The 22,162-nt window shown below is 38.0% G+C and overlaps 2 protein-coding genes and 1 pseudogene across 2 annotated transcripts; 1 reads left to right on the top strand and 2 right to left on the bottom strand.

Annotated features, from left to right (window-relative positions):
* The first annotated feature begins 2,110 nt into the window (after positions 1–2,110).
* LOC137952539 (26S proteasome non-ATPase regulatory subunit 1 homolog A-like) lies at positions 2,111–14,333 on the top strand. The gene is made up of 14 exons (XM_068799622.1): positions 2,111–2,416; positions 3,267–3,330; positions 3,957–4,062; positions 4,150–4,261; positions 4,388–4,556; positions 9,618–9,755; positions 9,846–10,195; positions 10,292–10,427; positions 10,805–11,053; positions 11,140–11,360; positions 11,774–12,032; positions 12,369–12,601; positions 12,697–13,279; positions 13,616–14,333. The coding sequence occupies exons 1-14, from the start codon at positions 2,235–2,237 to the stop codon at positions 13,934–13,936; spliced, it is 3,123 nt and encodes a 1,040-aa protein (XP_068655723.1). The 5' UTR covers positions 2,111–2,234; the 3' UTR covers positions 13,937–14,333.
* Positions 14,334–15,381: 1,048 nt separating this feature from the next.
* On the bottom strand, positions 15,382–17,461 carry LOC137952700 (serine carboxypeptidase-like 25; annotated as a pseudogene).
* A 1,140-nt stretch (positions 17,462–18,601) lies between these two features.
* Positions 18,602–19,887, bottom strand: LOC137953088 (protein CHLORORESPIRATORY REDUCTION 7, chloroplastic). Its single transcript, XM_068800299.1, has 3 exons — positions 19,780–19,887; positions 19,163–19,302; positions 18,602–19,070 (listed from the first exon to the last, which is right to left on the bottom strand). The coding sequence occupies exons 1-3, from the start codon at positions 19,832–19,834 to the stop codon at positions 18,801–18,803; spliced, it is 465 nt and encodes a 154-aa protein (XP_068656400.1). The 5' UTR covers positions 19,835–19,887; the 3' UTR covers positions 18,602–18,800.
* Positions 19,888–22,162: the final 2,275 nt, after the last annotated feature.

Here is a 22,162-nt window from a genome sequence, read left to right as displayed (position 1 = left end):
ACCCTTTGTTAGAATTTTTTTTTCCCATATTACCTAAGTACATAGCAGATGATACCTCGGTCTAAGAGGTGGAAGAAGGGTCTGGTATCTAAAGTAGTGTGACACTTATGTCATCGAATGGTGGAAGTGTTGAGGAGTTGAGAAGTTGAAATTTGGCCACCTCTAGAGATGGCTTGATATTGGCCAAATAAATAGCAGCTGCTAAAGCATCCCGCTATTTTTCTTGAACAGAGATGTCAGTGGAGTAGGGTTGAGCAATTTTCCACTACTAAATCAGCCCTCTAATTTGAGCTAAGTACTCATTAGATTCTCCCCTTGTTTTGTATTAAATATGTTTTGAAAAACATCATATAACTTTTATAAGTTTTTTGTACTAGAGTACAACTTGGCATAAGTGTCCCAAATCTGTATAGCGGTCTCAAGGTGGATGACATTGTTAGCCATATGCCCGTTCGTGCTGTTTATTAAACAACTGATGACCAAAGTGTCACTCTTGAGCCATTTACTATATGAATTATCTTATTCATCAACTAGTGAAACTAGTTTGGTTAAACCTCGTAAGAGAATTCGAGTGATGAGAAACCTCCTATTCGATTGGGAATAACTCAAATAGTTTGACAACCCTCTCAAGGGTATAGTGGTAATCTTGAGAAGTTCACTTTTACAAGCCATATAATCTTCACCCATACCAAATCAACAATACTCTTATGAAATACATAAGTTGAGTGATTTAACCAAGGCTTAATAACTGAGGCTTAACAAGCCTCAACAAGCACTAATTCACTTCTTATGTTATTAACCAAACCAAACCAACCAAGTCGAGACAAAGATGAACCAACACGAGAGAAGGAAGAAACAACCAAAGCTTAACTTAGCTTTAATCGATAATCATGCATAAAATAAAGATTCTTCATGTTGTCTAATATCATGAAAGGTGGATCTCATACTTTCTCAAGTACAAAGCAATCTTAAAAGTATATCAAATCTCAAGAGCTTAAAATAAAGCCTTACCCTGAGGAAGGAAGCAAGGGGATACCCAATACAACAATTATCCTGCCTTAATTAAGCATTTAAACACATAGATAATCATCCCACGTACTGTCATACCATCTAGGAAAGATTTTCAATCTTCCTTAATTATCATAGACCAAATCAAATCCTTTTCAAGACGGAAACTTTCCTTCTAAGTAAAATGCACCAACTTGTATAATAAATCACAACCTCGATTTATTTATTTTTTGGAATATTTTAGGTAGAAAAGTCCAGAAAATAACTCAACATAGAAGGTTAGATTTGTGGTAAGATCCAACACCTTCTTTCCAAAAAAAATTGCACTCCCTTGGCAATCAATTCCAAATTTTTTTCAAGCTAATTAGAGAGCCAAAAAAAAAAAAAAACTACATGTAGAAAGTCTTCAACAAATTTGAGAAACTGATATAGTAGATGCATCAATGAGCTTTATATCATGATGATCAACAGACACTCCATCGAGGATGTTAGAGTTTGATCCATATGTGATTTTCAAGCACAAAAAAATGAACTTATATGCAAGAGAACAACTGCTTAATTGATATTGCATGAAATAAAGCAAACCAAATACAAAAGATTCCTTCAAAGCATAAGAGATGAAACACTTATACTTCCATCGGATTGGACGAGAAATATCATCCATTAATCATCTTCCAGAGATAAAAAAAAATATCAGGAACAATCTTATTAAAAAGAAGAGTAACGAAAAATAACTTATCTTGGCGCAACTCAAGTCTTTGCGTCATCAACAAGAAAAAATCCACGTGAAGCTTGAACAAAGTTTCTTAATCATCGTCTCAATGTTGGGATCCTAAATTCTACAAAAATATTTTTAATTTTTTTTTAAAATTTTAAATTTGTTTAAATTATTTATTTATTTTATTTGTTTTAATTAATTTTAATTTTTTTTAAAGTAGAATATGATTCTTTTGTGTCCTAAATCCAATTGAGGCGTATTAGACATTTTGAAGGTCGAGTCTCATCTAGGGCTCTCCGTATGAAACATTTACACCAGACCTACCAGTTGAGTTTACACTGGCAATATACAAATATAAAATGAAAAATCCTCGCTCCTGTTGAAACTAGAAAGACAACTTCTCTCTAAAGTTTCTAGCGTTCGCTTGGTAGAAAAGAAAAGATCCGACTAGGGGAAGGAGCAAATTCAGACCCGCAGCAGCAAGCAAAACCCTAGCCAGATTGCAGATATGGCCACCGCAGAGGGCCCCTTGCCCACCACCGTTAATTCCGCTACAAACGTCAGCTCCGCCTCTGCTATGCTGGCTATGCTCAACGAGAAGGAGCCTCTCTTGAAGCTACACGCCCTTTCCCAACTCATCCGGGTTGTCGACTACTTCTGGCCGGAGATCTCCGCTAGCGTCACCGTCATGTATGTTCGTTCCGCGTTTTTAATCTTTCAAGTCATCATTTTTTCTGAATTATTCTTGCGGGCCGATCCGGTTGCGATTTTTTTGTTCTTAGGTCTGGAATTTTTGGGTTCATCAGGTCGCATTTTGAGTTAGATTGGGCGGTGCTTGTGTTTTGTGTTAAATTGCTTTTGATGGGATTTTTAGGTATTAGGGTTTTAATTCTATCGGTTGGTTGGCAGTTTCCTTAGACGTATCTACAGATTCGGATCTTCCAATCTCGCAATTAAGTTGGAATATTGAACTTTAGGTTAGACTAGAAGCTGCGCTGTTGCCCCAATTAATTTTGTGGCTAGAAGCCAGTTGACTATGCGCTCTTATTTATAGTTTCGGCCTAGTGTCTTCAAGAAAGAAAATAAAAGGAAGCTTAGGTCGTTTAGGCTGGTTCAAGTATTAGGGTTTTCAAATTTATCGATCACAACGTACGTTGCCCCTTATGACTGCCACATATAAAACTCATATTTCTCGGCTGGAAGGAGCTTTCTTTCTTTATATACGTTACAGTTATGCAAGAATGAAACAAGTAGCCAGTGTTGAGTAACAGAAACTCAGTTCCTTTGGGATTTTGTAATGATAAAACAAATTTATTCAACTTTTTCATTTCTCTTTTCAATTTATTCCTATTCGAGGGTACAAGACCAAGGCTCAGTGCCTGGTATTTTTGCATGAGCTAGTAAATTTGTTTGAGCTAGATAATTTAGTTTTTAATAGAACATTTCTTATTATATTCAGTTAATGCATATCAGCGCCACAAGTTTTTTCTGCACAGAAGATGTTGTTCTTGGACTGATTTTTTTTTTTGTTCTTTCTCAGAGAAAGTTTATATGAAGATGCGGACTCAGATCAGAGACAGCTTGCTGCACTTCTTGTATCGAAGGTACTTCCACTGACTGGGCCTTATATATTCTTCAAAATGTTTCTCGTCTTTCATTATGTTTTTTATTCTTTCACTTTTACTAATCCCATGTACTTTAAATTACTTGTCAAATTTTCTGGAATTTGTAATATGCAAAAATATGATATGCTCATGTAAGGTGACTTTGTCCTAAAACATTGACAGCAGTGTTTTTTATTTCAAGTTCTCTTTTGTTTTGTGATTTCAATTGTTAAAGGAGTTCTCTGAAAAATCTCTGGCTTCCATACATCTTGAGAAGGATTTCATTATGTGCTTCATTCTTGATAACAAACTTGGCTGGTAGGTTTCTATATTCCCTAATATCGTAGTGAACTAAGCTTCAATGATGATGATGATAGTAAGATGGTTTTCATAATAAATGGCTGAATGGATCCAAGTTGCAATTGATGATAAAAAATGATGTCCTGAAAGTTTTGGAACTTCAACAACCTACATCTACATATACTTATTTAATGTTGTTTTTCTTTTATTATGTTGATACAGAGCTTTGTTAAACTGATGGCATCCAATGGAAAAATGCACAAAAGTCTGCCCATACCATGGCATCTTTTTCTGACACTGACACTGGTCTCCCTTGCTTTGCTCAGGTGTTTTACTACCTTGGGGAACTTAATGATAGCTTATCATACGCATTAGGTGCAGGACCTCTATTTGACATCTCAGGAGATTCTGATTATGTTCATACACTTCTGGGTAAGCTTTGACCACTCAGTTTCTTGTAATTGTTTTGCATTCTTATCAAATTTCTTTGCTTATTGAAACCTTCACTTCTGTATGCAGCTAAAGCTATCGATGAATATGCAAGCCTTAAATCAAAAGCTGCTGAGTCAAATGAAGAAGCAAGAAATATTGATCCTAGACTGGAAGCAATTGTGGAGAAAATGCTAGAAAAGTATGCACCAAAATTTCACATGTTTGCCTTTCCTTTTGTTTTGAAATATTTCTCTCTAATTAGTTTGTGGCATGTTTTCACTTTAGTATTGGGTGCTGGTGGTTTATTAATTATGTGCTGATGTAGGTGTATTTTGGACGGAAAATATCACCAAGCCATGGGGATGGCAGTCGAGTGTAGAAGATTGGATAAGCTTGAGGAAGCTATCACAAGCAGTGATAATGTTCAGGGAACTCTTGCCTATTGTATTAACCTCTCCCATTCCTTTGTTAATCGAAGGGAATACAGGCATGAGGTAAGGAAAGATGCTCTTCCTTGCATTGTCTGACTGGCTAGATTTTGTTTTTTATTTTTTTATCTTTGAAAAGGCAGAATTGTATTTTTTTATTTGGAATGGTGACTATTTCATTGAAAACAAGAAGAGAGGGATACAAGAAGGGAAGGAACCCCCAAAAGAAAGCAAGACGGAAGGAATGAAAACTAAAGGGACAACTCTGTCCTACAACAAGATGTTGTGTTTGGGCTCCCTCTTTGGCCAAAAAATCCACTGCAGTGTTGGCCAATTTAAGGGTATGAAACCAAGAGACATCTAAATTATGGAAGATATCTCTTGCTTCAGATCACTGGATTTTCAAATCTCAATGTTGCCTCAGCTGATTTCTTCATCCAACACATGACAATCTTAGAGTCCTTCACAATAAATGTGGAATTTTATTTGAACAAGAAAAAGAGACAAACAAGGCCAAAACCGTGTTAAGCAATATGCTATGCAAGCTACACTGAAGCTAATTAAAATCAGCTCAAAGATTAGCTACTAGTTAGGCTGCAAATGCCTGAGCTGCCAAAGTTTGCTTATTGAAGAACTTGCAACAAATAATGTTTTATACAGGTCACGGTATGATCATTTTGTTGGAATTGCTAATCAAACCTTCAATTATAAGTGGTCTCCCACTTTGCCAAAGGAATTACTACTGTAGAATCTATTCAACCATTACCAGGGCATTGAAATGCCTCTTGTAGATGATAAGGTCGTTAAGATGTGCCTAGAGTTCTGCTGTTGTAGAATCAGCTCCACAAAAGGTCCCAGTAAGAGAAGGGTAGCCAGTGGTCCTAAACAACACCCCAAACCCTGAAGGACTGATATTCTCCTGAGAATTTTTGTTGAAGTTTAATTTGTGGAGGTCTAGGCTATCAAGTTTCTTGGTGGTGCTGGCTAGAGACAGTAGTTCTCCAATTGTCCTTCATGATAGCAGCAGGAATTTGTTCAAATTCTTTCACTAATATAGAACCTCTGTGATATGACATGACTTTAATTTTTATTTTTCTGATTACATTATCGATCAAACTAGATTTAGGAGCAAAAGTTTGATCTTTCTGCTTGATCCACAAGAACCAGGTCAGAGCAGCAAGAGTGGTTCCCCAGAATAGCAATCCCACTTTAGGTGGTTAGGAGCAGCTGCTGATGAGGAGTTTTGACAGTAGCTGGTAAGCAGTAGCATAATCTTAAATGTTGGAGGAAAGAGTTCCAAACCTTGAGACCAAAAGGGCAATGCAAATAATACGGTCAATCGATTTTCAACCTCGTTGCGGGATTTGCAGGTGTCATTATGCTACATGCCTTTTCATAGCAGTTGGTCACAGGTTGGATTTTTTCTCTTGAGGACACCACCTGAGTGTAACATTTGGAGGCCAATAAGGTTCCAAGCAGTAGGGTAGATCACAGTGGGCCCATCAAATATATATTTATAGCATGTAGAAACAGAGAACAACCCAGACTTAGCAGCAGTCCAAATAAGTTTATCAGGTTATCATCACCTGGGCCTTTGTAGAAGAAACTGTCTGGTCTACACAAAAAGGAGCCCAAGTTCACTTGCTTCGTGATTGAAGAGAGGCTTTCTTGAAACGAGGTTCCATATGTATCCTACCATCATTAGTAACATGAGCGTGATTCACTTTAACGAAGGTCAGTAACAAGTTTGAAAATGGTATTTGAATTTGTTCGCAGCACCTTTCTAGATGAAGTTCCTTCCAAAGGTTCAATATTCTGTGCAACTCTAGCTGGACACTGAAGGAATGATAAGAAATAACTGGGAAGGCCTGCTAGTGTACATTTTGAAGGGGTCAGGCACCTTGCAAGTGTTAAGGATTAGCCCTACCAAACTGAGTCTTCTCTTGAATTTCACTTATCGGATCCCAAAGAGTAAGTGATCAATCCAATGTAAGAGTTGCACAGGTTGCTAACCATGCAACCAAGAACAGATGAGAGATGCCATGCACTGAGCCTGCTCAAGTGGGGATCATTGACCCCGATAGGAGTGGATTTCCCTCAATTAACTCTCTACACACATAGCATCTCATTGACTGAAAGCAAGACTTTAACATTCATAACTTTGGGATTGGGCCTTTGGCTCGATGGAAGTCTCCTTGGGGGAAAGAGGTAGGGGTGGCGTCTAGTCGATCCATTGACTTCAAGCTCGAGCTCGAGCTCAGTGTTGAGCCTTAAGTTAAACTCGAGCTCGAACAAAAAATTCTAAATGAGTTCAAGCTCGAGCTCGAGCCGGGTTAGAGCTCATCATACATTTAAAACTATAAAAATAAATAAATAAATACATAAAAAGAATTTGGTGATGAGCTTAGTACCATTGAATTTCACACTATTGTAGAGGAGTCAAAGACTTTGCAACAAAGTATACTAATGTACAATAGCTAGTTTAATAAACTTAATAGAAAGAGTAAACTTCTTCATCAATAGAGTTTATTCCATTGGCAAATAGTACCACTGGATATTGAGGGACTCGAAAGGACTGAATGATCAATCGTTTTTGAGGTTTTGAGGTAAATAAGAGCAATCATCAACCAACTAAAGAGGGACCAAAGGAGAGAGCAATTAGGGTAAATGGTATTTTTGTAAGATAATCTATGCTAACGAGTCGGCTCACGAGCTAACAAGCTGAGCTTGGAAAATCTTGAGTTTGGCTTTGTATACTTAACGGGCGTTATTCCAAGTTTGAGCTCAAGTTGTGCTCAAGCAAAAATTGAATTGAGCCGAGCTTTCTTTGAACTGATCTCAAGTGGCTTGCGAGCTGGTTTGGCTCAGTGCGACCCCTAGAGAGAAGTGTAATATTCATGGTGTAATCAACATTCAGAAAAAAAAAAGAGCACTTTGTCTGTTGACTTGTCACAAAAATAGATAGTATTCATGTGTAATCAAAATTCAGAAAATAAGTGCACTTTGTCTGTTGACTTATCACAAAAATAGATAGTATCATCTACAAATATAAGAAGAGGGGTCTCAAGAGGGAAACCTGTACATGAATTAGACAATCAGTCACCAAAATGGGTTCTGTCCAAAGTCTTAGTAAGTGCTTCACCGACCAGGTTAAAGAAGAGAGGTGAGATAGGTTTCCTTGTTAGATGCCCTTGATGTCTTAAAGAACCCCTTAGCAACACCATTTGCCAAAATTGAGAACCTGGCTGAAGAAGTGCAGCTACTCGCTACATTTATATTTTTTTTCATGCCCCATCTTAGCTGTTACTTCATCTAAGAGTGTGCATTTACTTGAGAATATTTTTGTATCGTCTCTTGTATTTACGGGTACTTTTTCTCATTGTCTTAATTAGGATACTTCTTGACCCAGATTACATTTGTCCATATGACATTTTTATAAATGCTTGAGTTTTCTTAATATGATTTCCCAAATCAGTCATGTTTGTTTGATAAGTTTTCTTTACTTGATGATATATATAATTTCTGTGGCTAGATCTGCATTTGGGTATTTGATAGAGAGAAAATTTCACCATTTTCTTGATGAAAGTTTGTGGATTTTGGACATTTCCCACATAGAGCTTCTTTCCTGCAGAATCAGGCAATTCTCCATACCCTGATGCTATTATCCTGATCTTTCCAGGGATGCCAGATCTGTATGTGTCGATTGAATCTTCTAGGACTTCCAATTGTTAACGAGTCAAGTTGGAACATTAGTTTTAGAAGAACTTTAGATGATCAAGAAACAACTTCTGCTAGCCATTTTATGGTAACTTAGGTAGATCTTGATATTTGTGATCACAGAGTTGTGAATTCATGGTTGCCAACTAACTATAACCTCCTTGACCTTCCTCTTCACCTCTTCATCTGTTCTCTCCTGCTTAGAACTCAGGAGTTGTTCAAAGATTTTATTTGTCATTTATGTGATTCCACAGTCAAGATTTTGACTGCTGAGCTATGTGAGTAAGTGTGTGAAATACACAATGAATCTTCCAAACACTTTGGTGATGAGGAAGATAGATCAATCATCTTCTCCTTCATTTTCCTTTTCCATAGAAATGTTGGATACATTGGTGGGAGTTTTGGAATTAGTTTGCACTTTTGAGTATCCTCTGAAGATCTTCTCATGGAATACATCTTTTGGTCTCTTCAGGGTCTTTTGGCAAGTCTTCTTGGCTGTGATTCATTGGTTTATGGGAAGAGATAATCAACAAAACATTAGTGAGATAAAAAATTATTCAGTGATTCACTCTGGGATATCTTTACTTAATGAGTTTAAGGAACATCCAGGCGACTTGATTAGGAAGAATTAGAGGCAGGTGGCTGGCCTTTGCTGCTATCTTCCCTTGGATCCCTCCTCTTGTTGGGTCTGTACCCTTATATCTAATGGAGGTTCTAGAGGAAACCCAGTTTCAATGGGGTGCATTGAGATTATTGTTCTCCCCCTTATCCAGCCATATTGGGATCATCAACTCTACTTAAACTGAATTAAGATCTTTAGTTTAAGAATTGAGAATTTTCACGGTGTGTTTTATGATCTCCTTCATTTGGAAGCAGATTCTCTCTAATTGTTATAATTGGTGCTAGAAGAATTTGGACCTTCCATGGAGATTATGAGCAAAATTTCCTGAGATTCTGGACCTTGCCAATGGGATTCATGTATGTTGGAATCACATTCCTTATTCAGCTAATAGCCTGGCTGATTCTCGGAGTGGGTTTTCATATTGAGTTGTTGTCTGTTTTCTCAGCTATAGCTTGTTTTCTCTTTTATTTTTGGTTGTTTAATAAAATTTCCATCATCCCCTCCAAAAAAAGAGATACAGGGGAATTTTCTTTGCCAACAATAATCAGTGGGGTTGCTTCATGACTGGTGTGGTTTGAAGAGTATCAGATATGTCAATCTTCATGTATCCATATAAGGTCGAAAGCAAGATGCACCATAGACTTTCCTGTTCCTCAGGGGCATATGGATAAGAATTCAGAATGGGATATGGACAAGAATTCGTGGCTGAATCCAGGCCCGGTATCCGAGTGACTTTACCTCAGCACTAGTCATGTTTTTCTAACTCTTTACTGTTTGGTTCTTTACAGGTCCTTCGGCTTCTCGTCAAGATATACAAAAAATTAGCTTCTCCTGATTATATTAGTATTTGCCAATGTCTTATGTTCTTGGATGAGCATGAAGATGTTGCTTCGATATTGGAGAAGCTTCTTCAATCTCCAAATAAGGTTTCTCTCTCTCTCTCTCTCTATCCATCTATCTATCTATTTGTCTTTCTCTTTCTCTGATAGTGACTCATGTTCTTAACTCCTGTGCAGGATGATGCTCTTCTTGCCTTTCAGATAGCCTTTGATCTTGTGGAGAATGAGCATCAATCTTTTCTGTTAAATGTGAAAAACCTACTTCCAGAGCCTAAGCCTCGCACGCTTACTTCTATTCCAATTGAAATGGAGTCTGGTGCTCAGCCAGACACTGCCCAAAATGGAGATGCAACTGCTAGAGGTGAGGATGTTCCAATGGCAGAAGAGTCCCATGCACCTAATGGTAATGTGCCTGAAATTGATCCCAGAGAAGCATCCTACTTAGAGAGGCTGTCCAAGGTCAAAGCAATATTGTCTGGAGATACTTCAATACAATTGACATTACAATTTCTGTACAGCCATAATAGGTTATTATAGTTCTTGCCCGCAGTTTTTTTTTTGGAAGTTTTCAATATTTTAAGCAAGTTGATGTTACTAAGTTTATTACTGAAATATCTACGCAGATCGGATCTTCTGATTCTTAAGACAATAAAGCAGTCTGTTGAAATGAGAAACAGTGTTTGCCACAGTGCAACAATTTATGCCAATGCAATAATGCATGCTGGAACCACTGTGGATACGTTTCTAAGGGAAAACTTGGTACTCTCTCTCTCTCTCTCGTTCTCCTGATTTTGCACGTTCTCCATGCAATGATAAAATAGAATCTCCATGTGTGCACTTTAAGTAATTTTGAAATGATGTTTGAACATAAAGAAGAGTTGATTATGGATCAAAATTTCAAACTTCTGTTTGTTTTAAGCTAGCTTGCCAAAAAAAAAAAAGCAACGATAAAACAACTGTGTAAGAAAAATATGTTTTTAATGCTGAATTAGAAAAAAAGAAATTGAAACTGGAAGATGAGATGGTGCCAGTGTCCAGCATGTCTTGTTTGTGTGTCGTCTCAATAATTATGTGCTTAATAATGTCTACTATGATTTTATGAGCTCTCAGCTAGATCACTTTATCTGGACTTGCAGGACTGGTTGAGCAGGGCTACCAACTGGGCTAAATTCAGTGCTACTGCTGGATTAGGTGTTATTCATAGAGGCCATCTTCAGCAGGGTAGATCCCTCATGGCACCTTATCTCCCTCAAAGCGGTGCTGCTGGTAGTGGGAGCCCGTACTCTGAAGGTGGGGCTCTCTATGCTCTAGGCCTTATTCATGCAAACCATGGGGAAGGCATCAAACAGTTTCTTCGTGAAAGTCTTCGCAATTCAAGTGTTGAGGTACTTGTCGTTTCTTTTCTTTCCTCTCTCCCATTACGTTTGTACAAAGACCAAATGCATCTAATATTTGTGTCTTCAATTCATAGGTTATTCAGCATGGGGCATGCTTAGGTCTTGGCTTGGCTGCTCTAGGGACAGCAGATGAGGAGATATATGAGGACATCAAGAATGTGCTTTACACAGATAGTGCTGTTGCTGGAGAGGCTGCTGGAATCAGTATGGGTCTACTCATGGTAGGAACTGCAAGTGAAAAGGCCAGTGAGATGCTTGCTTATGCACATGACACACAGCATGAGAAGATCATAAGGTAGTTTTTACATTGTTTGACAAAAATAAGGCAATTTTGAAGCAAAGAATTTTTGTTTTATGTTCACATTTTTCTCCCTCAGAAGATTGGCCAACTATAGGATCAAAATTTCAAGTTAGCCTGTCCTTTTGCAAAAGTCATGCTTTGTCCCTTAAATTTTGCATGGACTGTTTATTTGATATATTAACAGATGGTAGTAAGATCACCATGATTTTTGTTATCTGAAAGATTGCTTTATGTTCTTTTTTCAATTTAATTCACTTTTTTAGATGGACTTCAAATCTCCTGAGAATTGTAGTCTTTTATCGCTATTAGTATTACAGCAGATTTTAGTTATAAGTTTTCAGTAATCTAATTCTGACAGTGTTTGTTCCCCAATAAGTCTGATGCTCTTTTATCATAAACTGTTGCAGAGGATTAGCATTAGGAATTGCTCTTACTGTTTATGGAAGGGAAGAAGAAGCTGACACATTAATTGAGCAAATGACTCGTGATCAGGATCCGATATTACGTTATGGCGGTATGTATGCTCTGGCATTAGCATACAGAGGAACAGCTAATAATAAAGCAATTCGCCAGCTGCTGCATTTTGCTGTGTCAGATGTGAGTGATGATGTAAGAAGAACTGCAGTTCTGGCCCTTGGCTTTGTTCTCTACTCTGAACCTGAGCAGGTGAGTTTCATTTGGTTGTACTTCCCTATGCATTAAGTTCCAGGGAATTGTTTCTTTTTCATTTGGCACAGTAATACCAGTTAATTGCCAGGCATGACTTTCGGAGGGACATAGTTCCGATATTTTATTAAATAAATGTGTCTCCACTTGGTTATGATAGAATCTGAACAAATGCATAATGTGCATGGATGTTCAGCCATTATCTTCGATAGCATTTGGATCATAATTTTTTTTTTCGCACATTTCAATTCAAAATTTGCTTCATCATGTAATATTTTTGTGGGCCAGTAAGAGCATTTTTAATTTGAATCGATCCTTATCTTGTTAAATTTGCAGACTCCAAGAATAGTTTCGCTGCTGTCAGAGTCTTATAACCCCCACGTTCGGTATGGTGCTGCCCTTGCAGTTGGCATTTCTTGTGCAGGAACTGGCTTAAGTGAGGCCATTTCCTTGCTGGAGCCCCTTACTTTGGATGTAGTTGACTTTGTTCGTCAGGGAGCACTCATTGCCATGGCCATGGTTATGGTACAGACAAATGAAACTTGTGATTCTCGTGTGGGAACATTTAGGTACTGCTACTATATATTTTTGAACTGTTTAATGCTTTCCTCTTTTGTTATCTGACTTAGAATAATGTTGGCTCTCATTGTCTATTGTTATCTAGGCGCCAGTTAGAGAAAATAGTTCTGGATAAGCACGAAGACACTATGAGCAAGATGGGGGCAATTCTGGCATCTGGTATTCTTGATGCTGGTGGGAGGAATGTGACCATCAGACTTCTCTCCAAAACAAAGCATGATAAAATTACTGCAGTTGTAGGGCTTGCTGTTTTTAGCCAGTTTTGGTATTGGTATCCACTTATCTACTTTGTCAGCCTGGCTTTCTCTCCGACTGCCTTTATTGGTCTCAATTATGATGTCAAAGTACCAAAGTTTGAGTTCCTGTCACATGCCAAACCATCCCTGTTTGACTACCCTCGCCCTACTACACCACCCACAACTGCCTCTGCAGTAAAGCTCCCTACTGCTGTCTTGTCCACGTCTGCAAAAGCTAAAGCCAGGGCTTATAAAGACCTTACTCAGAAGGCTGGTGCTGAAAAAACATCAAGTGAAGAGGTCTCAGTAGGGGTGAGTTCAGGTAAGGGTGGTAAATCTGCTGTAAAGGATGGTGACTCGATGCAAGTGAGTGGTGCGAAGGATGGCGAGTCAATGCAAGTGAGTGGTGCGAAGGATGGTGACTCAATGCAAGTGAGTTCTCTCTCTCTCTCTCTCTCTTTCTCTATCTCTCTGTCTCTCTCTCTCTTTCTCTCTCTCTCTCTAACAATGCAAGTGGACTTTGCGGTGACTTGAAAAAAGGGTGCAAACCATCTAAAGGGCTCCTTCCCAAAATTTTGAATGAGACAAAAAAGAAGAATGACTATCAACTGTTTTTCAGCTGAAGGAGCGGGTTCCTTATGTACTTGATTAGACATCTAAAAGATACCTATTGTCTTGCGCATACTCTGGTCCATAAATCTGGATGGATTGCCCAAATCAATAAATGTTACATGCATTATACGACATTAACACAATGATGTTTTCCAGGTAGATAGCACATCAGAGAAGAAAGCAGCGGAGGAACCATCTTTTGAAATTCTGACAAATCCAGCCAGGGTGGTTCCTGCACAAGAGAAGTTCATTAAGTTTCTGGAAGAAGGTAGATACGTTCCTGTGAAATCTGCACCATCTGGATTTATTCTCTTAAGAGATCTGCGACCAAATGAACCCGAGGTACTAGCTCTTACGGATGCCCCATCCTCTATGGCCTCACCTGCAGCAGGTGGGTCAACGAGCGCACAGCAAGGGTCTGCAATGGCTGTTGATGAGGAGCCTCAACCCCCTCAGCCTTTCGAGTACACCGCATAGTTTAACTGGTGTTCCCTTGAAGAGGAATTCAGGTGAAAGGGTAAGAAGTATAAGAAGAGGGAAACAGCAATTGACGGCCCTTCGCCTTTGATTGTGGCGTTTGGGCGGAAGGAGCCTTCCCCCCACCCGTTTAAAATTGTGAAGGAACTTGAACTTGAGTGATGGGATGGCCCCATTGAGGAAGTCTATGCCACAACTGCGGTATTTTTTTCCCTTTGTAACAACAACATGTAGACAGCGAAGGACGTCACAATTGAAAATATGGCGAAACTAGTTTTTTCATTGGGTTGCTGTGGTTTATTACATATTAAATACTTTTTAGCACGAAAAATGGTTGTATACCCCCCCCAACTTCAAACAGGTTGCTGAACATGAATTGATGTGGAATTTCTGTTTCCCTCTTGCATACTCTACATTAGATCCTTGGTTACCCACCGGTCACCGGTTCCCTTGTTTATGTAACCATTATGGTTGCAGAAAAACATACTGAAAGGAAGGAAGAAACAAAGGAGGATCAGTCAAGAAACCTGTATCTATACAGGTATGCAATTTACACTTCTCATCATGATATTAGATATATTAATGAGAGAAACAATTTATGTTTTTTGTCTTTTACATAGGTGAGGGGGGAGAATGGTAGAAAGTATTAGTTGAATGGTTTAATTTTTGTTATTTATGTGATAACTTCTAGTTAGTTAGTTGAATTAAAGGAAGTGTGTGTGCTTAAAGAGCAAAAGAGTTAAAATCATAGGGAGAAATTGGCTTATATCTGCTTCTACCACTTGTACAATCAAGAGAAGAAATAATTTGGAAACCCCAACAACTATCTATTTGTTTTCTATCTGTTTTCTTCCTCTCTTGCAGGTGAAACCCTAATCTTCCTTGCTCCAAAGGATCAAGGTTAAATTTCCCAAAACTTTCATGGTGATAGAAATAAGACATTTTGTATATTATTTTAATTATTAAAAAAATTAAAATTAATTATTTTTCTTTTTCCTAGTGCATTCAAGCAAGATAAACCATGTTTCTCTCTTGTTTTCTCTCTTATTTTCCATGATCTTGTTTTGGATATACGTGGAAAAAAATACTTTTTAATCGATTGTTTTATAAAATTACACGAAAACAAGGAGTAGTCAAAGTGACTCAAAGTATACTTTTCCCCAAATCATAACAATTCCAAAAGTTGAACAATTGTTCATTTATCATTTGACAAAATCAAGTGTTATTTTCCTTTTAAAACATTTTGTAATTTCTTCCTAGAATCCTCTCTTCCTGTCATTGGATTTTCACAACTGACAAGAAAAAAAAAAAATTCCCATGACAACCAAAGTTCAGTATCCAATTTTTTGTTCATTAGAGGCCTCATCCTCTTTGCTTTCAGTTTTATCTTGTCTTGCCTACTTTTCTTCTGCAAGCTTATGTGTTGATCAATTAAGTAAGAAGCTTCAAGACCTTGGCAAGGGATTTCTACTTAAAAATGATCTGAAAAGCTGAAGGGTAGCCCTGGGCTTAAACAAGGGTACCTCATGAGCCCCTCTAACAGTTGCAAAGGTCAGGCCTTCATAAACCTCTGTCCAGCCTTCCCACCTTGCAATAGCAATAAAAACGAAAACCCTATAATAAGAAAGAAGAAAACTTGATTAATGTAGTTGGCAAAGCTACACATTCAAACTGGGTTAAACTAAGTGTTGCAGGGTTTTTACCTTGTTCTTGATAAAAGAACAAAAGAGAGTAATAGTTTTTACCGGGTTCTTGACATACCATGGATACCATGAAATTTTTGTTGCCAATCTGAGGCTTGCCAGTGAAAACCTGGTGGCTGTCACCGGAACTACTGAATCTACATCACCACTGTTTCCATGCAAGAGAGCTTGTAAGAGAGAATGGGAAGAGAGTTTGTAAGAGAGAAGAAAGAATTTGAGTTCTTAACCTGAAGACCCAAATCCTGAATCCGGCACCGATCAACTCCTTATAAATGGGAAGCATTGAAGCTTCTGAGTCGTTCCAGTTTCGGTTCAGAGTTGCAATATTATTACATAAATATTTGCGTTTTAATGGCCAAAATTCCACTGACAGTATCGTCGTTCTCCTAATCACAGTTTAAAATGAGTAAAAAATCCATCATTTTGTTTCTCTATAACGACACAGATGATCTTCCAAATATCAAATTTAAAGAAAAAAGAAAGGGAAAGAAAGAAAAAACTTTACCTCACCTGCAAGCAGTCCATTTATAAGGAATTTTGGTGGTGTTTGCATGGAGTGCCCTTTGTACATCCAACCTATTGTAGTATATCTCTGCATGCTTCTGTACGAGGATCATATCCTGAAATCTGCTGAAACATCTGAATTCAAGTAGAAAAATAAGTCACATTCCATGTTCCATTTAAGAGTAAGCATTTTAGTGTGACTACCGTGTTTTTCGGTGTGAGCGGTGACCGGAGACTCCTCCGTGTGACGGTTGCACCGTTGGAGTTGTTGCAATGTGGTGCATAAATGTTATATTTATCGATGTTACCAAATTCTTGATCCATAGCGTAAGTGTAGTGTTGTTCACATGTGCTTGATTCCTTCCCTCCCTGAGAATTGCATGTGTGAATGCCTGTCTTGTATGTTTTTTCCGATATCATCGCATGACTCCACCAATATGTGACGGTGCCAAGGTTGTCATGGTATGTATCTGTCACTGCATTACCCACCTGCAAGTACTAAGGGTTAAGTGGCTTCAATTATGGCTAATATCTATTGGGTAAGGATCTGTTTGGAACCCGACGGAAAAAAAAAGAAAAGAAAATGAGAATTTAACTGTTATTATTCCAAAAAATAGTTAGTGAAAAAAAGAATTTGATCGTTCTTTCATTTACACTAACTATTTTTGAGAATAATAATGGTTAAATTCTCATTTTCTTTTTTTTATAGGGGTTCCAAACATACCTTGAAGGATTATGAGAGATAATTTACCATTAATTTTCTTTTCTAGGGGTTGCATGAGTACTTGTTCATGTGCAGCCCAGCCCCCGTCTTGTTAACCCGGAACAGTCCGATCTCCTCCGATGCTTTGTAACCCATGGAGGAGCAACCCGGACCTAATCGAAAAAAATAATTATAACATAGTTCATTTTTACGTAAAATAATACGAAAGAAATAGAGGAAAGAGGAGATAGAAGAGTTCCAATAGAGTTCCGAACTGAAAAAAACAACTTGAGCAGACAAATTCAAGGATTTGTGAAAGCAGGTCAGAGAGAGAGAAGAGAATGGCAAACCTCCATTGAGCCAGATGACCAAGGGTTTGAGCTCTGGTTCATGAACAACCTCCGTAAGCCAGTAGAAGAGAGCTTTCCTTGCGTTTTCATTCACTTTAACATATCCAGAGAACTGTTGAAAATAAACCTTAGGTTGCCCTGGTAGTGCAACGATCCTATCTGCTTCTTCTTCTTCTCCGTAGTACTCCGTTCCCTCCGACGCCACCCACAACAAAACCGCCACCGCCACCACCACCGTCATCCACCTTCCCCTCCTAAAATCCATCGTGGTTCAACAAGCTGAAGAAGAAGACGATGTGATGATGAGCTTTATGATGAGGGTGCTCACATCTAATGTTGTTATTTGTTTATGAAATAAACACTATTGATGGAGGTGTATGTTGTTTCTTTTAGGTCTACTGAGATGGTTATTATATATTAATATGCTCTGTTTAAAAGTTTTGAAGTCCTATGTGATCAATTGTTCTTGATTTTTAAAGTTTGTACTGAATGTGTTTCTCTATCTATAGATACATGAACTCGACGGATTGCCTCATTTTCCTAAAAGCGTTCTCGCCAGGAGCAAAAAAGTGGGAGCAATGCTTCCTGAAAAAATTCCACCGACAGTATAAATATGGTCTCCTTCGTTTTTGTAATTCGCCCGAAAATATTGTCAAGAGGTTGGCCAATACGATCTAAAAGACTAGTCGGTTCAGTGCGGAAAGTCACCGCTCACAAGAGTGGACGAAACCACTCTGACACCCACCCCGCCCATTCTCCACCGCCTATCACGGGATTCGAATGCGGGACGTGGCATGCCCCAGAACTCCTGATGTCAAGAGGTGGGCCAATACAACTTAAACGACTAGTCGGTTAAGTCCGAAAAGCCACCGCTCACAAGAGTGGACGGAACCACTCTGACAAATATTACCAATGGGCATCACTTTTCCTCTTTCTGATTTCTCCGAGCAAGAGCAAGTATGAGTAATAATCAAAGAACTAACAACCAAAGTTGGTCATGTCAAGTCTAGATTAATTGATGTTTTCAAATCTCATGTTTTTTTTCTGCATATTGGCTTGATAAGTTCCTTCTAAGAAGGATCTCCTCTGTGAAGTTGGGTCTAAGGCTTATCCCAAAATGACTGGTCACCTTAGGAGGCATATTTTCCAACTAATAAGTTTAACATATTTGTTCTCACTAATCCACATGAAATTATTCCTTAACACTCCCCCTTACGTGTAGGCTGTATGGACTCTTACATGTGGATAATTTGGGTGGAGACCCACATATAAGCACCTGTTCTGATATTATGTAAAGTTAGGTCAAAGGTCTATCCCAAAAAAACTTAACATATTTGTTTTTACTAATCCACATGGAACATCCTCTGACTTGACGAAGACCCTCAGTCAGATTTCTTTCCGTAATTAGACCTTCACCTTGCAATCCATTTAAAATTCGTCTATGAAATGTATGAACATGAATTCATGTTGCAAGCCAGTTATGCGGAGTTGATCTTCTTGTTCTTGAACTCTTTTCACTGGAACGAATTATTTACAGTAATTTAAGTAAACAGAGTCAACAGACAGAGCATGAGAACATGTGTTTACAGACATTTTTCTCTCAATTACTCAAGGCGAACTTCATACCACTGAATGGATCCAGCTTCTCCATCGATTTCAAGCTCACAAACCGATTTAACAAGATGAGAAACTGCATCATCCAGAGATTTGAATCGAGCCAAATCTGGTGGCAAGGTACTCGGCCAATTCTCCAGCCAGCCTTTTAACCTGGCCTTGAGCTCCTCCTCTGAAACGAATTCTTCACTTTTACCTGGTTCCAGTAGGACGTAAGTTTCCGTCTGTAGATATGCTCTCCTCCGACGAATTGCTTGCGCCTAGTTTTTTCGGTCACCAGTCAAGATTCATCATTACAGTGAGTATACCAATCTACCCAAGAGCAGAATACCAGAAGAATTTCAATTCTTACCTTGACAGAAAGCTTCAAGAATCTGGTGTTCATCGGTTCTGGGCGAAAAGTCGAGCTCGATTCACCCACTATTGACCCTGGCCTGAATCTGACAGGAGGGTTCAAAATAGTTCTGAACCGTGGTGATTGAGTCTGTGTGTCTGAACAAGAAAACTGGTTATTATTTGCATTGAGTAATCCCCGTTCTAAGTTTTCTTAAATCGAAAGAATTTTATCATAGATATTTTGATATTCTGAATTAAAAATTTCATATTAGAAAGCATAGAAAAAGCTGGTACCTGGAAATAATAATTACATTCTGCGGCTTCGTCTCCTGAAACCAAGAACTCTCAACTAATGTTTTATATTGTGGAGACCTCTTCTCCTCGATTCAAAGAAGAAAAAAAAACGACAAGAGAAGAAGGGAGCTCCTCCTTCAACATCGTAAATTTTATCCCTTTTTCAACACTTAAGATTATAATCCGTCGTCTGTTATTAAAGCTAAATTCCCGATTTCACTCTGGAGAGCAGCTCAACTGGTTTCACTGTTCAAATAATTCCTGAGTTTTTTCTTCTAACCCATCGTCGATTTTATGTTTAAAATATATCGAAAGTAGAAGAGTTGAAAAGAAGCTTACGCGCAAAGCTGAAAATTCCGTTACTGATTGCATCAGTTCTCAGAGCTACCTCCATTAGAGTCCGTAATGTCTGGCTTCTGCGTTTTTGTTCCTGTTGGGAACGAAGGAGCAATCTCATGCATCCAAGAAACAAGACGATAAGGAATAGAATCAAGGGATTTTCCACCACTGAATTGTAATCAAATTACTGAAATACCCTTAGAAGGTCCAAAAACACAAACTTGACTGGAAACAACCAAGGCTAAACTATTGAGGGCGATGGGTGTGCATAAGTGACCAGCTCGCAGATATAAAGCCATCACAAGTGCAATTAACATGAAGAAGACGCTTACCAAGACGGATTCACCATCATCGAGGCACTTAATAGCTTTAAGATTGGAACGAGTCAAGCGTAGTCGAAAATAATACTTTAATTTCAGTCATATTTTCTCATTCACATCATCGGCTTAAATAGCCGTTTTATATAATATACATGAAAGAATTATGAGTGATTAACGGGATTACACAATCACCAGATTTACAAAATATTTACATGATTTCTCCGTAAGGGAATAAATCTCAAAGTAAATTTTAACATTCCCCCTTTGCATAGATATCACTCATGCCCAACTTGTTAAGACAATTGTTAAAAGCTCGGTAAGACACTGCCTTGGTTAGCACATCGGCAAGTTGATCCTCAAATCGAATATGAGGGACTTCAATGATTCTTGCTTCTAAATTTTCTTTAATAAAGTGTCTATCCACTTCAACATTTTTAGTTCTATCGTGTTGGACTGGGTTGTGGGCAATATCACATGCTGCCTTACTGTCACAATATAATTTCATAGAACTTGTTTGTTCAATATGTAGTTCTTGTGTCAGATTTTTTATTCATAATAATTCACATATTGCCTTGGCCATTTCCTTTATTTGGCTTCAGTTGACGATCTAGCCACCACCTCTTGTTTCTTACTTCTCTAAGTTACCAAATTTTTACCTACAAATGTAAAATATTCAGATGTAGACCATCAATCCTCTATTGACCTAGCTCAATCGGTATCAGTATAACCTTCAATTTTCAAGTCACCTCCCTTTTTAAATAAAATTCCTTTCCCTGGAGATGATTTCAAGTAGCGCATGATACGGTTGACGACATTTATATGTTCTTCACTTGGAGAGTGCATAAATTGACTAACTACACTTAGTACATAAGGTAAGTCTGGTCTAGCATGTGCAAGATACATTTAACCTCCCAACTAATCTTTGATAACGTTCCTTGTTAGCAGAGACTTGATCTAAATGTGTTCTCAGTTTCAAATTTTCTTCCATAGGTGTACTGACTAAACTACATGTTGTCATACCAGTTTCCTTCAATAAATCCAAAGTATATTTTTCTTTGAGATAAAAAAATTCCCTCTTTAGATCTTGACACTTCAATACCGAGAAAATATTTTAAGTAGCCAAGATATTTCATTTCAAACTCTCTAGCAAAATGACTTTGCAATGTTTTATTTTCTTCTGGATTATTCCCAGTTATTATCATATCATCAACATACACAATAAGAGTTGTGATGGCCTCCTTGTTATATTTTAGGAAGAGAGTATGATCTGAGTTGTTTTGCTTGTATCCGATAGATTTCATAAAATTTGTGAACCTTCCAAACCACGCCCTCGGGGACTGCTTCAAACCATATAAGGATTTCCTCAGTTTACATACTTATTTGCATCCTTTGTTTTGCTTTATACATCAAGGAGGTAATTCCATATATACTTCTTCTTGGAGATCTCCATGCAAAAATGCATTCTTAACATCAAACTGATATAAGGGCCAGTCAAAATTCACAACCAGAGATAGTAAAATCCGAACAATATTGATTTTGGCCATTGGTGCGAATATCTCCATATAATCGATCCCGTAGGTTTGAGTATATCCTTTGGCGACAAACCTTGCTTTGAACCTTTCAATGGTATCATCAGCTTTATACTTAATGGTAAATACCCACCTGCATCCGACTAGTGTCTTTCCTACAGGTAGGTCAACCACTTCCCATGTTGAATTCTTTTGGAGGGATCTCATTTCTTCATTCATGGCTTCTTTCCACTTAGGATCTTTCAAGGCTTCTTGTACACTATTAAAAATAGATATAACAGATAATTGATTTACAAATACTTCATTTGCCTTTGACAATTTATGATAAGACACAAAATTATGCATGAAATATTAAGATTTAGAGGTGAGAAGAGGTTCATAATTAACTCTAGGTTTTTCTCTTGTGGTTCGATGAGGTAACACTCTTAGTTAAGTTTCAGAACTTACCTGAGGCTCAAACATGGACTCAGACTCAGAAGGCAATTGATCCATTGGTACATTATGAAGGGGGGAAGATATCGACTGAGACTCTGG

Source organism: Aristolochia californica, unplaced genomic scaffold, assembly GCF_029961685.1.
Source record: "Aristolochia californica isolate CCGP_79_NKW_82.1479 unplaced genomic scaffold, dmAriCali1.0.hap1 SCAF_16, whole genome shotgun sequence".
NCBI classification, from domain to species: Eukaryota; Viridiplantae; Streptophyta; class Magnoliopsida; order Piperales; family Aristolochiaceae; genus Aristolochia; species Aristolochia californica.
Note: the sequence above shows the minus strand (reverse complement) of the source record. Positions and strands in the feature narration are given on the sequence as shown.